Source organism: Momordica charantia (assembly GCF_013281855.1).
Source record: "Momordica charantia cultivar OHB3-1 chromosome 7 unlocalized genomic scaffold, Mcharantia_2.0 BLBB01000007.1, whole genome shotgun sequence".
NCBI lineage: Eukaryota > Viridiplantae > Streptophyta > Magnoliopsida > Cucurbitales > Cucurbitaceae > Momordica > Momordica charantia.
Window position 1 is genome coordinate 7,939,156 of NW_028275165.1, and position 17,670 is coordinate 7,956,825.

Here is a 17,670-nt window from a genome sequence, read left to right on the forward strand (position 1 = left end):
TCTGTCACAATAGCGTTTGGTATACCTAAACGGCATACAATGTTTGACCATATGAAAGATGTGACTCTGGACTCCGTGATGTGAGATAGCGCCTCGGCCTCGGGCCACTTGGTGAAGTAGTCCACAGCGACAACGGCGAACTTGGTTTGCCCTTTGCCCAGAGAAAAATGACCTATGATATCTACTTCCCATTGTGCGAATGGCCATGGGGCCGAGATGGGGGTGAGCAGTTCGGGAGGTTGATGGATGATATTTGTGAAGCGCTGGCAGTTATCGCAGGTTTTCACAAATTGCTTTGCGTCCTGCTCGACAGTGGGCCAATAATACCCTTGTTGAACCACCTTGGCCAACAGCGACCTGGCGCCAGAGTGGTTTCCAGACACTCCTTCATGGATTTCCCTAAGGATGTAAAGCCCTTCTTCAGGAGTTACACACTTAAGCAGAGGCAGGGAGAAGCCACGTCGGTACAACGCTCCATCTCGGAGTATGAACCAAGCTGCTTTCCGAGCCATCTTCTTTTGCTCCTTTGAATCTTGCGGCGGATTTCCTTTGATAAACTCCACGATTGGATCCATCCACGAGGGTGCTGCAGTGTCAACCTCCATCACATCTGGCTCCAAGATTGAGGGATTGTCCAAGATCTCAATCGATCTGGCCAGGTCGGTTTGATATGTTGACGCCAATTTGGCTAAGGCATTCGCATTGGAATTTTCCGATCTTGGAACTTGATTCACCTCGTAAGTCTTGAACTGGGCGAGGTGCGATCTGACTTTACTTAAATAATTTTCCATCCGAAAGTTTTTCGCTTGATACTCCTCCCTAATCTGGTTTACGACCAACTAGGAGTCACTAAAGACCTTGATGTGGACGACCCCCAGCCCTTTGGCGACACGTAGGCCTGCCAAAAGTGCTTCGTACTCAGCCTCATTGTTCGAAGTTCGAAAGTTGAACCGCAGGGCGTACTCGAACCGCATGCCACTTGGTGCGAGCAAGAGAATTCTTGCTCTGCACCCCCTCTCATTGGAAGATCCGTCAACGTAGATCGTCCACGGGAGGTCAGATTCGACCGACTGAGATGGTGGGATGAGCTCTGCGATGAAGTCTGCCACTGCTTGCCCCTTCAACACAGTTCTGGGTTCCAACTGGATGTCGTACTCGCTCAACTCCATTGCCCACTTCATCAGGCGCCCTGATGTTTCTGGCTTATGGAAAATGTTCTTCAGGGGCAAATTGGTAAGTACCACGACGGTATGCACTTGGAAGTACGGCCTAATTCTTCGGTCCGAGGTAACTAAGGTGAGGGCCAGCTTCTTCATTTGAGGCTATCTGGTCTCGGCTTCGGTCATGGCTTTGCTGGTGTAATAAATGGGACTCTAGCGTACTCCCTCTTGTTTGACTAGAGCCGAGCTGACAGAGCTGTCGGACACAGCCAGGTACAAGTGGAGCTTGTCTCCTAGCAACAGCTTGGCTAGCAGAGGTGTCGAGCAAATATAGTTTTTCAACTGCCGCAGTGCTTGCTCGTACTCTGCCGTCCACTCGAACGGTCCCTTCTTTCTTAAAACTTTGAAGAAAGGAAGGAACTTATCTGTTGACCTCGAAACGAATCTATTCAGGGCTGCAATCCTGCCATTGAGGCACTGAAGCTGCTTGAGAGTCTTGGGTGCCTCCATCTCGAGCACGGCCTTTATCTTCTCTGGGTTCGCTTCGATCCCCCGGTTGTTTACCATAAAACCAAGGAACTTTCCCGAGGAGACTCCAAAGGCACACTTGGCTGGATTGAGCTTCATTTGATATTTCCGGAGAACTTCAAACGCCTCGGCCAGATCGAAAAGATGCGACTTTGACTACTTGCTCTTGACAAGCATGTCGTCCACATATACTTTCATATTCCGGGCGATCTGCTTGACGAACATTTTGTTCACCAATTTTTGGTAGGTCGCCCCTGCATTGTTTAGGCCGAAGGGCATAACCTTGTAACAATGTCGTATGATCTTGATCTGGGACATGCATTTTGATTTGGTTGTATCCGGAGTAGGCATCCATGAAGATGAGCAGCTCGTGCCCGACCGTTGCGTCTACGAGCTGGTCAATCCTCGGTAGTGGGAAGCAGTCTTTTGGGCATGCCTTATTTAAATTTGTAAAATCTACGCACATCCTCTACTTCCCGTTAGCTTTTTTAATTAATACAACATTAGAGAGCCACTCGGGATACATAATTTCTCTTATATATTCAGCTTTTAAAAGTTTGTTTACTTCCTTAACAATTACATCACTTCTCTCCCTATTTACAGGTCTTCTTTTTTGCTTTACAGGTCGGAATGACGGGTCTACATTGAGGCGATGCACCATGATCTTTGGGTCGATGCCTGGCATGTCCTCGTGAGACCATGCGAAGACATCCGAGTTGGACCTGAGGAAGTTGATCAGTTCTTCCCTCTCAATGGCCCATAGCTTGGTTCCTATACTTACTCGCTTCTCAGGACTAAGTAAAGGAACAAGCTCAAGCTCCTCTGTTGGTGCAGAAAACTCCCTTCCTCCTTTCCTTGGTAGGTTGGCTTCTAGGCTTTGCTCTCCAACTCGTTCAACTTGTTTCTCGAGGATGCATACCGATGACCCTTTAAGTGCTGAGGCATAGCACTCCCTTGACATCCTTTGCTCTCCTCAGACTATGCCTACCTCATTAGGAGTTGAGTACTTCAGGACTTGATGAAGTGTTGAGGGAACGGCCTAGAACGAATGGATGATGGGTCTCCTGAAGATGGCGTTGTAGGCCGACCTCCCGTCGATCACTACAAACTCGCCCATCTGAGTTACTTGTGTATCATCTTGCCCAATCGTAACCGGCAAGTCGATACACCCTTCTAGAGAGACCGATTCTCTAGAGAATCCAACCAATGGTGTTGGACTCTTCTTCAACTGAGACATGGTCCATCCCAAGGCCAGATATGTCGGAAGGGACAAGATGTTGGCAGACGCGCCTCCATCTACCAATACTCTTCTGACCAGGACATGATCGATAAGAGGGGTGATCACAAGTGCATCATTATGGGGCAAGTGGACCCCCTCCAGATCGGCGTCGCTGAAGGTAATGGAGCAAGTCGGTTTTTGCTCCCTGATGATGCATACCTCACGCTTGGCTTCGCGAGCTAGGTCTTTCCTTTTATTTCCAGACTGGCCCCCACTAGGGCCCCCGAAGATAGTGTTGATGACCATAGGTCGGTCATCTCGACGAGGCGGCGTCCTTGAACGCTTCCTCTCTTCTTTCTTCTCCACTGAGTTGGACCTCGGTTTTCCAACGAATTTTTTGAAGTAGCCATCTTGAATGAGGTCTTCAATCTGGCACTTCAATTCCCAGCAATTTGATGTATTATGGCAGTGATCGCGATGAAAACGACAATATTTATCTTTATTACGCTTTTTTGGGTCTCCTCGGAGCTTGTCAGGACGCTTGATGAGCTTTTCCATCCCGCTTTCCTCGATGTTTGTAAGTATCTAAGAGATGGGGATGGTGGTTGGAGTATAACGTTCGTAAAGTCGGCTTCGGTTAGGGCCGATTTCCGACCTACGATACTCAGTTCGGCTGCCGGAAGAGGGCGATCCCTTGTCCTTAGATTTGGAATCAACCTTCATCTTCTCTTGGTTTGGCTTCTTCTGGTCGATCTGCTTCTCAGGTCGGCCAGTCTTGGTTCGGAGGAGCTCTTGTCCATCAATGACCTTCTTCGCCTTTTACAAAACTTCGACGAAGGTTGCTGGAGCCTCCTCTCCAAGCTTCACGGCGAGGGTTTCATCGGCCAGGCCGGTGAGGAAGTAGCACATGGCCGAGTCATCGGAGATGTGCGCGACCTTCAACTGCTCCTCCTGGAACCTTGTGACATACTCTCTCAGCGTCTCACCTTCTTTCTGCGTAATGGTGGCGAGGTGAGTTGCTGTCTTCCTATCGTAGTGCCGAAAAGAGAATTGGCTAATAAATTCTTTCCTCAACTGGGAGTAGGTCGAGATCGACCTGGCCGGCAGTCTCCGATACCATAGGCGCGCGCTGTCGGTAAGCGCGATCTGGAAGGCGCAGCACTTGATTGCATCTGCTTCCACCTGAAAATCCATGAGGCCTTCGAAGACCTCAACATAGTCTTTTGGGTCCTTAGACCCGTCATAAGGCTTCATGGTGGGAGTCTTGAACTTCGGAGGGATTGGAGCCTCCAAGATTTCTGAGGTGAATGGCGATTCCCCCAAGTCGCCATCATCGAACGGACTCTCTTTCTTTTCGCACGTAGCCTTCAAGGCTTCAACCTGAGCATCAAACTTGCTCTTCAACTGGTCGAACTTCTCCCTTGTGATTACTCCCGCGGGAGTTATTGGGTTGTAGGAGGACTCAGCCTGCTAGTTGGAGCTCTTATGCGAGCAGGTCGGAGATCGTCCCTTTCGGAGGGACGAGCTTCTCTTTCTGTTGAGATGCTCGCGGAGATCGCCTCTCTGATGAGTGTACTCTTCGTCATCGTCTCCTCCAGAGCGCTCTTCCTCGACTGGTCCGAGGTGCAGACCCCTTTGCTCGCGCATCTCATCGCACGCCACCGGGTTCTTAGATCGAGACCCAGCACCCGCGGCTTGCACCATCTCGTTGTACATCTCTTCCATGGTGAGAATCTGAGTGCGCATTGCCTCCATTTCTTTCTGGAGTGCATCAAAATTCTCCCTTGTAGAAGCTGGGGCTGGTCCTCGAGTGGTTCTCCTCGAGGCACCACCTTGGCCGCGATTGGCCTTAAACGGCTTTGGATGTGCCGGTGGCAGGACAGACGTGGTTATGCGTGCCGACCTGCAGAGAGGCTCGGTCCCAAGGCCTGCATGAACCTGTCCCTCTACCACTTCTGCCCCGACCTCACTCTAGTGACCATCATTGGGTGCCAGAGCTCTTCGGCCGGCCGTGTTGGTTGAGTTTGCTGGCTGAACCATTTTTGTTCATGCTTTTAGATCGGGATGACTTAGATCGTCCTTCCCCACAGACGACGCCAAATGTTTATGCAAAGGTCTGCACAACGATGCTTTACGAACCAAGCTCCAACCCGGTCCCTGGCTCGACCTGAACTCAAGAGTGGACCTGCACAAGAGGGTAAACTCTCCGACGCTCAAGTAAGTATAGATCGGACTCAGTATTTAGTTCAAGGTGAGATTCGATACCTAAGCGTGAAATGAGGCCCTCTGTTTATAGGTGGTGGATCCGACAGTACTCACGACCGGCAGTTACATGTTTTTTCTCATGTCGGACCTGTCGGGTTTTGAGCAGATCGAACCCCAACTAGATCGAACTTCGGCATGTATACTTAGCCTTTTTCCTATGGGCGAACCCGACCTCTTCGGCAGGTTCGAGGTGGACCTGGGATATTTTAATTCTTGAACACCAATAAGCGTCCTCCACGTGTCCAAGGTATTTTTACCCCCAAACATTATCAAATTGTTATATATCTAAACAAAATTGAAAACGAGAAACAATAAATAAAAAAATTACCAAACAAGCCCTTAAATTTCTTGCTTTTTATTTCGGTTTCTAACAAAATAAAGTTTTCTTATTTTTTCAATAAAAGAAATGAAGAATAAGAAATAGTTAACAAATGGAGGAATATTTTATTGAAAAAAAGTAAAAAAAAAAACAAAAACAAAAACAAAAAGAGGGCGATGGTTGCAAAACTGGTCGTAACGATTTTTTTTTTCTTTTTTCCATTTGATTTTCTGTAAAAGGCTAATCCCAAAAGTTTTATTTTATTATTTTTTTAATATCCCAAAAATTTTATTTAAAAGGTAATAGTTAGCCCTACACAACTGTAAACTCTTCCTTTATAAAATAATTGGGAAAACAAAAGGTAAAAAAATTACTCTATTTATCTCTAATTGTGGTGTCCACCATCATCATGTGAGAAGGGAGGCAGAAAACTTTCTCAACTAATACTTATATTTTCCTGAAAGATAAATAGAAAAATATAACAACTTTAAAAAAATGAAAAAAAAAATCTCTTTTTTCGAGTTAAATAGGGAATTCAAACCTCATGCTCTAATATTTAGGAAAATATGTAATATCCTAACCAATTAAGGTATTTTCATGTAGACTATTCTCATCATTTAATTGTTGGTGTCCATTTGTAATGAGTTAAATTTCAAGTCAGTATTAGATTGGTTATAATTTATTCCCTCTATTGAGATCTATTAACAAATTCAATTCATGAAAAACAAAGTCATAAATTTGAATTTTAAAATTTTTCTTCTAAGAGATTTCGTGAGCTAGTGATCGGGAGACCATAATCTTAATGAAGGTACTAATTATTATCTTCAATGATCATAAAGTAATTAATTAACTAATTTATATTCATTTTAGCCTAAAGTTGTGTTATACCAAAATTTTTAAGAGAAATTTTAAAACTGTAAATAATTTTATATCCACAAAATATAATAATTCAATGTTTGTGGGTTGTGGTTTGTACATATTTTGTCTCAAACATTTAGATGTTTTTTCAATATTGTCGTCCCTAATTTTTTGAAAGTTTCAATTTCATCTCTAGTGTATCGAAAATTTTCAATGAAGTTCTTAATTGTCTGGTTAAAATTAATTGACAAAGTGATAATATAATATAAAAATATATTTTATTTTTTTTAGTACAACACGTGGGAGTGAGGATCGAACTCACAATCTCTTGATTCGTGATATGTACTAATTAGCTATGATCGTTTTAGCATAAAAATACACTTTATTAATTATAACAAAAAAACTTTATGCTTTAATGGGATGAAATAGGATAATTGATGGAAATTTTTTGAATTAGTAAATAAAACTTGAATTGACGCTTAATTAGCCTATAATTCATCAACTTTAACCATTAAATGTAAGAATATGACCATTTTACTTATGAAAATGTCAACGTTGATGGAAATATCCAAAAAAATAAAATTTCTTAAATGAAGATTGATGAAAATTATTTGAATACGTAAAGTAAACTTTAATTGTAGCTTAATTTGTCTATAATTGTTCACTTTTGACCACGATACATATTGGAACAAAATCCTGTATACATACCTGGAAATTATTTGAATTATTAAATTAAAGTTCATTGTTACTTGATTATGTTTTATTGATAATTTCCAATACAATCTGGTCTTTAGTTACGCAACTGAACAATATATGTGAAATATTGACACATATAAAGATTGAAATAATTGTAGAAATTTTAAATGAGTTTGAAAATGTGTATGAAAAATGTGTAAATTCAAATTTGAAAAAAGAAGTAGGTATGAATTAATTAGAATTTAGAAATGCGTTTGGAAACCGAGTAGGTAATTATCTCATTTCCAAGTGAATTCCTATTATGAAAGACCTGAAGAAGTAGTCAACTACTCTTTGCAAAAAAAAAAAAAGTAGTCAACTACTTCTAATAGAACAGAAAGTAAATTTCGAATCTTATATTTATAATGATCTTAGTAGTTATACTTGTTATTAAATCTTTATATTAAAATGCGAACGTTGCATTAAACATATTAAGATTAAAATCATCAAGGTTGTGAGAAATTATAGATTGTAGTAGGAAGAAGTTGAAAATAAAATAACCTAAATTAAAAAAAAACGACATTTGAATTGACATGTTGACATTTCGTCGACATGTTGACGACATTGGGGGAAGAACAATTTGTTCCTATGTCAATAATGAATTTTCATCCTACATGAAAATTTATTTATTGTAGATTGAAAATGGAAATTAAAGATTTTTTAAATTTTTTTTCATAGTGAGGTTTATTTAATTCTCGCAAATACATAGACAATGAAAGTTTTTTTTTTTTCAAAATAATATTGCACCCAAATATGAGGTAGGATATAATGACTTGTTTGTAGATACTGTAATTGGTTTGGCTTAATTTCGGTCATTATTTATTTATTTATTTCTTACTTTATTAAGTTTAATTTTAATGTTTGGTTAAAAATAACCTAAATTTTAATTAAATTAAATTAAAAAAATAGATTTGTTTTAAAAAAGAATTTGATTTGATTTTCTATTTTCTATTTTTATTTTATAAATTAGGATTTTTATTTAAATGAATGTTTTTCCTTTTAAGAAAAAGTTTTTTCCCCTTTGATTTTTTATTCGTCAAAGCTCTATAGGTGGCATCATTCCTTATGCTTTTCCGTCCCTCTTTTTCTTTGGTTTTACTTGACTCACAGGGTTACCGTTATGTTTTTGGAGTATTTAAGAGGGTTGTAGTGCATAGAGGGAGACGTACAGGGAGCACAAATAGAGAACAAGGACAGAATGGAGCAAGGAAGAATCAAAGAAGATTTTTTTTATCCTAAAAGCCCTAATCTCCTTCTTCGTCTCATTCCCTCCCTAGAATTTGGCTAATTCCACTCTAGCCTTCACTCTTCCCCCATTAACCTCGCCATCACACCCTTTTTCCTTTCCCCTAGCCTTATATATATATATATATTCTTTTTATTTGCAAATCCGACAAGGCACCACCATAAATTCCGGGTCCATTTGACAAACCACGCAAAAGACACGAAAGGGCAGTAAACCCAAGCAGCACAGCAAATCCGATGCACCATTCCAACGAACTCCGACTGAGCGAGCAGCAATAAACCGACAACGGCAAAGAGTCCAGCGATCCACTCTGACACCCATGAGCTACTGCTACTTTTTAGCAAAAGTTCGATAGTAGAAATCTCTATGCAAAAACAGTATACTCCTTCTCTTAATATTAACAAAAATAAAGTTTCTTTTTAACAAAAGAAACTAAAATTTTCTTTTTAAAGAAAATAAACATTTTCAAGTTTTAGAAAATAATGTAAAGGATTTCACAATACAATTTGTCTTTAAAGTAAAATAAAAATGGTTTTTTAAATGAAGTAAATAAAAATTTAATTTCGTTCAAATAAAAGATTTTGCTTTAAAATTTTGGTCAAAATAAGTTGGAAAAAAAAGAATAAAAGTTTTTATAAAATAAATTTTGTTTAAAAAATAAATTGGTTTCATTTAAATTTCAATTCAAAGTTTAAAAGTTGCGTTTTTTTAAATATTTTAATAAGATTTACTCTTTTTGTTTTCTGCCTTTCTAATGAGTTTTGTTTTTTATTTTAAAAAGAATTTTTTCTGTAGAGACTTAAAAGGAGGAAATAAAATGAGTAGATTTAAAGAAAGTCTTTTAAAAAAAATTGTTTTAGAATAAAATTTTATCTTTTTAAAATTTCGAATTTACAAAAACATAAAAAAATAAGTTCATATAAATAGAGGAATGAAATCTTTTTAAACAAATTTGGTGGTTATGGTTTGGAAAATAATCTTAGCAAAAAAAAAATTAATTAAAAAATTCAGTTTTTAGCCAATAAATTTTGTTTTAAGTAAATTTGATTTTTTTTTGTTCAATTATGAAATAAAAGTTTTTGTTTTAAAGAATCTCTTTAATTTCAAAATAAATAAGAAGTTGTTTTTTTTAATTTTAATTTAACAAAATTCATAAGTTTTTTTTAGTTTTAAAAAATAAATTAAAAGTTTTGTTTTTTAAAAGAAAACAAAATTTGCATCTAGGGTGTTGACATAGTGGTATGATTCTTGGGGACTAATATCTATGATCCAAATTTGAGTCTTTGTGTGCCCCAAAATAGAAATTATTGTTTTGTTTATTTTTTTAATTATTATTTCAAAAACCCCAATGATGGAGATTTGAATTCTCCAATACTCTCGAGGTACTTAATTTTTTTAATGGTCTTTCTACCACTCATAACTGTTAATTCACATTTTATCAGAAAATGTGACTTAATAAATATGGGACATTTAAATAAAAACAAAAAAAATATTTTCTTTGGACCAAATAGGATAATTTGTGACAAAATTTGGTAACAGTTTTCGAACAGGTGTCGTAGGGTGCTAACACCTTCCCTACGTTCAATCAACTCCCAAACCAAAAAACTATTTTTCGCAGACCAAGTATTTTAAAGTAGGTGACCAATCACACCTTATTGATGGTTGGTGGCGACTCCAAACCCTTATCTCGAAAGATACCCTTCAGGAGATGACGTCGGCCGCTCCGTGTTGCGATGATGTTACGACAGGGGGACTTGATAGTCAAGCCATTATTTTTGTCATTTGTTATCCTATTATATTTCTTTTTGGTCCGCTTTGTTTTTTTATGTTGTATTATTTTAATTAATCTATTGTATAAGGTAATATTATTTTTACATCACCATGCATTTCACACACGTTCACGAGCCTCCTACCCGGGCTCTACCTTTAGGATTAGATCGGAGACTAAGTAGTGTAACGAGGGGACGCGATCGTCACGAAGATCGTTTCGGAGCATAACATTGCTGATCCGTTTAGAAAGGTTCTTACAGCTAAAGTGTTCGAGGGCCATCTAAATAGTCTAGGCCTACGAGATATGTACAATATAGTCTAGGGTAAGTGGGAGACTTGTAAAGGGTATAGTATATGCCATAGTTTATTGTATTAGTACTTTATTGTACAACCCACTGTTGCTTTTAGCTTTTGTACACCCCACTAGAGTTTAGTTCAAGTGGAAATTTGTTAGGTTTTATGTCCTAACTCGTGGTTTGTAAACATATAACAAATATTCATTCAATAAAGTATTATTGATAGAATTGCATTAACCCAAATCCAATAAACTAACATCCTAGGTTATGTGATGTAACTGAAACGGTATATAACATATATACAGTATATATTTAATATACAGCATATATATTTGATTTACAGTGTATATATATACAGTATATATTCGATATACAGGTGGATAATGTTCCATTAATACCTTAAGGGTCTATGGATACAGCTCACTGTGTAATAGTTACAAATGACTTGATCCAGGTCGTTTGTGTGGAGACATGCGAGTGAGGGTATCCTATACAATGAGTTTGTATAAGACTGGACCACGAAATAATCACTCTTTAGCTATAACACCGTTAGTTAATAGATTAATATTTCAATAGGATGACCAGGTAACTCGATCTCAATCCTGAGTGAGTTATGGACTCCGTCTGTTAAGGCTCGTCCTTTGATTTGTATGGGTGAGAGTGGCTCGAGTCGCCGACTCAATATGCCTACCATTTTGGGGACGAGACTGAGTGGGGAGCTGGGAACATAACTACACAAGATGGAATTCACTCATTCCCGACTTCAGGGTAACTAGATGAGTGTTCTCTTGAGTGCTGACTCCAGGACTTGAACAAGGGGCTCCACCCTCTCACTGGCCTGAGAGGGACTTACGGTTATTGGTTGGACCATAACCGGGTTGTTCATTAGAGGATCAGTGGTACTTAAGGTACAAGATGTAACACAGGGGTAAAACGGTAATTTGACCCAGATGTGGTTACAAATACTCGTGAAGGATTAACTTACCGTCAATAGTCAAAATCCATGGACGCAAAATATTCTACAGTGAGAAGAGTGCAACTGTAGGTCTTTAGTAGAGTGAATGATAGTTATCGAATGTTGATTAATATGATTAATGAGTTTAATCAATTAATCTCGTATCGTTGGAGCTTCTGATCTGTAGGTCCATTAGGTTCCTTTGCTAGTTCATAAATGATAGTTAAGAACAGTTAGTCTTGAAAGTAATTTGAATTGTTCAAATTAGTTAAAGGGAATTAAGGTTAATTGTATGAGATGCAATTAATATAATATATGTTGATACATTATAATATAAAGTTAATTTTGAATTGGATTCAAAATTATGAGAGAGATGGATATTAGAATTTGATTCTAATATAGTTGATTAATTTAAGTTTAATTTAATTGAATATGATTTAATTAAATTAATTAAATTAATGTGATATATTAATTTGGTTAAATTAAATAAGATTTAGTTTAATGAAATTAATAATTCTTTTTCTTTTTATTTAATTAAATTAGATTTAATTAATTATTATTTTAATTAAAATTGTTTTAATTAAAATAAAAGAAAAAAATAGAAAAAAAAAAGAAAAGGAAAATGAGAGGTAACCTCCCACCTTCCACCATGAATGGTGGAAGAAGTGAGTGAGGAAGTGGTGACTTCCCCCTCACTCCTCTTTCCCTATAAAAGAGAGGCTCTCCCAATTACTTTGAAGGCTTCCCCGAACGTCGGTTTATAGAGTTTTCAAAACTCTAACGAAAAATCTCTCTCTCGATTTCTCAATTTCTCTTTTAATTATAAGACGGTTCCCACAAACCGAGTTCTTAACATCCAGAGGATAGCGAGGAAGACTTTGTGGTGGCGTTGGTGTCTACATTGAAGAGGTGTCTTCAAAGGTATGTATCACTAACTTCCTTTTATTCATGCTTATATGTCTTTTCTTTGTTGTAATTCTAAGACAAGATCGAAGCACACGCTTCCGCTGTGGGATCCGATCGCTTCAATTATATCATTCATGGTCCTATTGTTGTTGTTTTTTTTTAATAAAAAATAGGATCATTTGAAGTTTTAATCATAACGTTTTAAAATCAACCACTTTTAAAAATATATATAAAAAAATCATTTGACTTTTTATTCTTGCATTTGTAAAAAAAATCATTTGCCTTTTATTCTTGCATTTGTTCTATTATTTATTTGGTTTCAACATGCATCTACATCATATTTATTTTATATTTTGTTTGGGTCCCATATTTGGCCTAGCTCTAAGTTGAGTTTAGAAGTCCATTCACTTCTATCCAAAATTTAGGAGTTCGGTCTTTAATTTCATGTGCCTATTCATATTTCTCTCTCTTAAGGTGAGTTAGAAACTAGCATTCCATTTACATGTGCATTTAGAATTTACTAACTGCAAGAAGGATTTATCATACATTTGGGGCAGTTGTTTAGCATGTTTAGAGAAATTTTAAAAAAATATATCTATCTTTTGCATGCATAAACGTCACACGTCCATATCATTCTTTTCCTATGTCTACATAAATTAAAGGAAAATTACCTCAGATGCATCATTCTGCATATCCATACCATAAAGTAAATAAAAAAGATATCTATCATTTCCATGCATCGTCATTTCATATGTCCATGATTCCACATGTTCATATCATCTTTTGCATGCATAATTTCATATGTTCATAAGAATTTAAAAAAAAAATCCCCTAATTTGTATCCAACATTTACATAACATCATCTCATGCACATCAATTTCTATTTAAAAAATCGAATTTTTTGTATATTCTCCATTACATCATCAACAATAACTCTCATTTCTTTCTCTAAAAATAAATATATCTCAATAACCACATATTTATCATTCTTATTGTACAAGGTACATAGAGCCGCAAAACATGGAAGAAGTGAATGCTGAGTAAAGAGAATAAGGGATGAGATTCAAGAATAGGTCATGGAGATGCATAATGTTGAGCTAAAGAAGATGAGACAAGACATCGATAAGATTTAGGGGCAAGTCACAGAAATTTTCAATGTCTTAAAGAATATTGTTACAGTTGGGGACATTTTTCAACCTAACAATTTAGTCGAACCTCATAATAATTCATCATCACCTAGGGTGGACCCACCTCTTTGCTACCAACAGAAGGCTTCCCTCAGCATAATATTCAACTATACCAACTTTCCAAGAAAGGCCAACAAGTTCCTACAAACTGTCAGGCTGGACAAACATCCAAGGTCAATTACTCAGATAATTTAAAAGGTAAAGAAAAAGAGAATGTTGAAGAAACTGAGGAAATTTTTGTTCTAAATTGATCTAAACATGACATGGGTATGACTCACGCTCAACAGGAAATGTAAAAAGAAACTGCAAGGAAAGAATGTGCTCAAAGATGGAGAGAAGCAACCGAACAACTGCCAGTGCCTTCAATTGATAAAGAGCCAAAAGTTCATCCAGAAAAGAATAGAAGCTCTATTAAAAGGAAAAATAAAGTCCAGACAGTAATCTCAAAGCACAAGTGGAGGCACCAACAAGGATCTGTGGTATACAATCCTTCTACGGTACCTATAAATTTGTTGTCTCTACAGTATGGCCCACAACTAAGATTGCCAATCGTCAGAGGCAACTAAAGCGAGAGAGCTTTCGTCCAATCCCAATATCCTATACCGAGCTGTTATCTCAATTATTTCAAAGTCATTTATTAGCTCTGATACCCATGGAACCATTGCAACCGGCTTATCCGAAGTGGTACAACCCGCAAGTCCGCTGCGATTACCATTCAGGAGCTGTAGGTCATTCAATTTAGAACTGTACTTCGCTGAAGCATAAAGCGCAAGTTCTAATGAAGGCAGGATGACTTACGTTTTCAAAGGAATATGACCCACACATGAAAGACTAAAATCATGAGTTCACAAGACTATGAAAATTAATGTGGATATAATATTTTTTCCATTATCAATAAAATCTATTTCTTCTTTGAAGTCATCTTTTGAGAATGCAAAGATTGAAAGATAGTGAGTGACTCATAGCTTGCTAATGTTAAAACGGCAATGAAGTTTTATTTATTCATGATTTAGCTAAGTACTTGTAAAAAACAATGTGAGTATGTGGAAATTGAGCTATTTTTCTTAAAAAAAAATCAACGTCATACATTCATTCATTCGTCACTCAGATCATATCATTGGTTGAAAAACAAAAAACAAAAAAATGTTTTCTTTGAAAATGTTGTCGATAAAAAGAAAATTACATGTTTTAGAATTTTTCAATAATAATTTAATATGGTCTACCTTATCATTCTTGTTAGATGAGATCTTAGCAAGAATCATAAACCAACCATAGTAAGTCACTTGGAGGAAACAAAAAAAAAGTGAAAATAAAAAGAAAATGAAAAAAGAAAAATTTGTGAAAAAAGAAATGGAAAATGTGAAAAAAGAAAATGAAAAAATGTGAAGATATTTCTTTAAAAGATATTTCTCCAAGCTTTGTTGTCGGGCCAAACCTCTAACTCAAACAACTTTATCTTGGCCTCCCTATATTTTTTCTTATGTGCATCCAGAAAACCGCCAAAATTTTATATTGGGGCAAAAATGTTTTTTGAGGTAAGAATCCAAAATTACTCACTCCCTGTGAAACCTTGAGCATAGCCCACTTTGAGCCTAACCATTTGAGCTAGCCTATTAGATATGTGGTGAATACGGTAAATATCGAGAGTTGACTGTTTACTGCATAAAAATCATTTGCTCAGCTCATCAAATACATTTTCATGATGAATATCCATATTTGTTTACCTACCGTAAAAAAGCCATTTGTTAAACCTGCCACATCTAATAGTGTTGTAAACATTCGAAGTTATCCACCTAATTTTACACTAAGAACTTTGAAGGTAATAAAATAACATTGGACTCTTATGATTTACTGCTTCATGAATTGGTACTTGTAGTTGCACAGACATTTCCCTACTTTGACTTCCTTCTTTTACTTTTTATTTCATCTTGTTCTTCTAACTCAATCCTTTGTCTCTTCTCTTCTTTTTAGTAAAAAGTGATTCCAAGATTGAGAATAGTAATTTTGAGAATTGGAAAGTTCGAGACCTGACAAATAGTCTCAAGATCTCAATCTCCTTTGATGAGTTTCGCTTGAGAACAATTTCATCATGATACTGAAGCAGCAATAATAAAGAAATAATTTAGAGCAACGGTCAAGATTGTAAAGGGTGACTTGGGCATGATCAATGCTTTATATGTGATTGCACCATATTTTGCTTGTAAAAGAAGTATGTTTGGCAAATAAATAAAAGGAAAAAAAAGGAAAAAAGGAAAAAGATTAAAAAAAGAGAGAAAATATGAAATGTCTAAGGCCATGACAATTCTAATTCAATGATTGGGGCAATCAAAATAGATCAACAACAGTAGTAGGGGTCTAAGTGACCAAACCGAACCGAACTGATTTAATTCGGGTCGGTTCAGTTCGGTTATATTTGACGTCGGTTAGGTTCGGTTCGGTTCATATAAACCGAATAAAAAGTTGCCCTAATCTTATACAATGTTGCGCCATCCCCAATCTCTACCATTTCCCCCTCTCTCAACAACCCACAATTTTCCTCTCTCTCTCCGTCTCTCTCAACAAACCCATTATTTTTCACCATTCCCTCGCTCTCTCTACCAACCCATGATTTCTCACCATTTTTTCCCTCTCTATAAACCCATTCCTCAACAAACCTTCCAATTCTTTCTCAACAAACCCACGCTGGCCGACTTTCCGACAAAATCCAAAAAACCCAACCCACACCGACCGACTTTTCGGTGAAATCCAAACAAACCCACACCCGCCAACCTTTCGATGAAACCTAAACAAACCTACTGGCCCTCTCTCGACAAACCCACTCTCTCAAGAAACCCACAACGGCAATTCCAACTTTGAACAACCATTCAACCTTTCAATCAAAGGATTTTTTTTTTTGTTTTTGACATTCGATCGAAGGATTTGGATCTGCACCTTTTGTTGTCATGAAGTGTAACGCCCCGCGTTACTCAGGTTAGGTTACCCTCGAGTCTCGGGGCCTCTTTTCTTAGAAATTTCTTTTTTTATTTAATTTAATTGTTCCATTTCATTTTATTTCGAGCTGTTGCGGTAAATGTTATGAGTTTTGACGTGTACGTACGTATCTAATTATTGTTTAACGAGAAGTTTGCTTTCTCTGGCAATTGTCCGGGGTCGTTGGGCCCAAATTAAGTATCTGGGTAAGTGGGCTTTTCTTGTTTTAAAACAAGAAGGAAGTAAAGGGAAAACCCTAGCCCAAGTGGGTCCCTTCTTTTTAAAAACAAAAGAAAAGTAAAGAGAAAACCCTAGCCCCAAACCCATCCTATTCGTGAAACACCTCCCCCCCCCCCCCCCGTTTTACTTTTTCGTTATTTCTTCTACCAGCACCTCATCCCTCCTCAAAGCGCTCAACGGAAGACGACCTCCGACGCAGCGGCTCACCTTCTCCGGTTGACAGCAGCAGACGGCGCGGCAGGCAGCAGCGGTGCGCGGAGTCGGGCAGCAACGGACGCGAGGATTCCGGCAGCAGCGGGCTTCGGGCAGCAGCAGGCGGCGGCAGCACGCGTGGGTGCTGTCTTCGGGGTGTTTTCTGGCGGCGCAGCCCTTCCCTCGAAAGCGGGTTCGGTCTCCCTTGGGGGTCGAAAGTCGTGGCGCGGGTCCTTGCTGCACACAGTGTTGTGGGTATCGATTTGGTGGGTTTTTCTGATAAAAATAGTTCGGACAGCTGACTGGGGTTATGCTGAACGCACGCACTAAGCGTGGTAACAATTCTATAGATGCAAGTGCACACCTGTCAGAGTAATATAAAATGGATGGAGTATCCAAGTATCGATCCTCAAGGACTTCTAAATAATTTTCAAACTCTGAAGTTTTAATGAATAGTGAACGTTGAAATGAGTGATTCTCGTAAAATGGGAAGTGGTCACAAATAATGGTTTTGGATTTGGGATTTGGTCTTATAATGGTAAAACCTAGCCCGAATTACTTCAAGTTAGCCAACAAAGAATCAAGAATACGCTAAGGACGATATGCATTTTACTTTAGGAACCAACGACTACGCTTTTCACTTGACTTATGTCTAAGCAAGTTCAAAGTCCTAAGACATTCCCTAATATGTCTATTATGAGAGATATCTTAGTTTTAGGATGGAAATGGTCACAACCTCGGGTTAAGGTCCTATGTCTAGGCTACTTAACCGGAACCCTTATGTCTAAGGCGCTCCTCTCCTCGGTTTAACCACTCAACAATGC

At 37.9% G+C, this 17,670-nt stretch overlaps 1 protein-coding gene across 1 annotated transcript; it reads right to left on the reverse strand.

The window, feature by feature from the left end:
• Positions 1 to 2,727: 2,727 nt before the first annotated feature.
• Positions 2,728 to 3,213, reverse strand: LOC111020752 (uncharacterized). Its single transcript, XM_022297505.2, has one exon. It carries the CDS (start codon positions 3,211 to 3,213, stop codon positions 2,728 to 2,730), a length of 486 nt encoding a protein of 161 aa, XP_022153197.2.
• Positions 3,214 to 17,670: the final 14,457 nt, after the last annotated feature.

Excerpts from the sequence above, each read along its gene's own strand:
- LOC111020752 (XM_022297505.2), bottom strand. The coding sequence starts at position 3,213 with ATGGTCATCAACACTATCTTCGGGGGCCCTAGTGGGGGCCAGTCTGGA.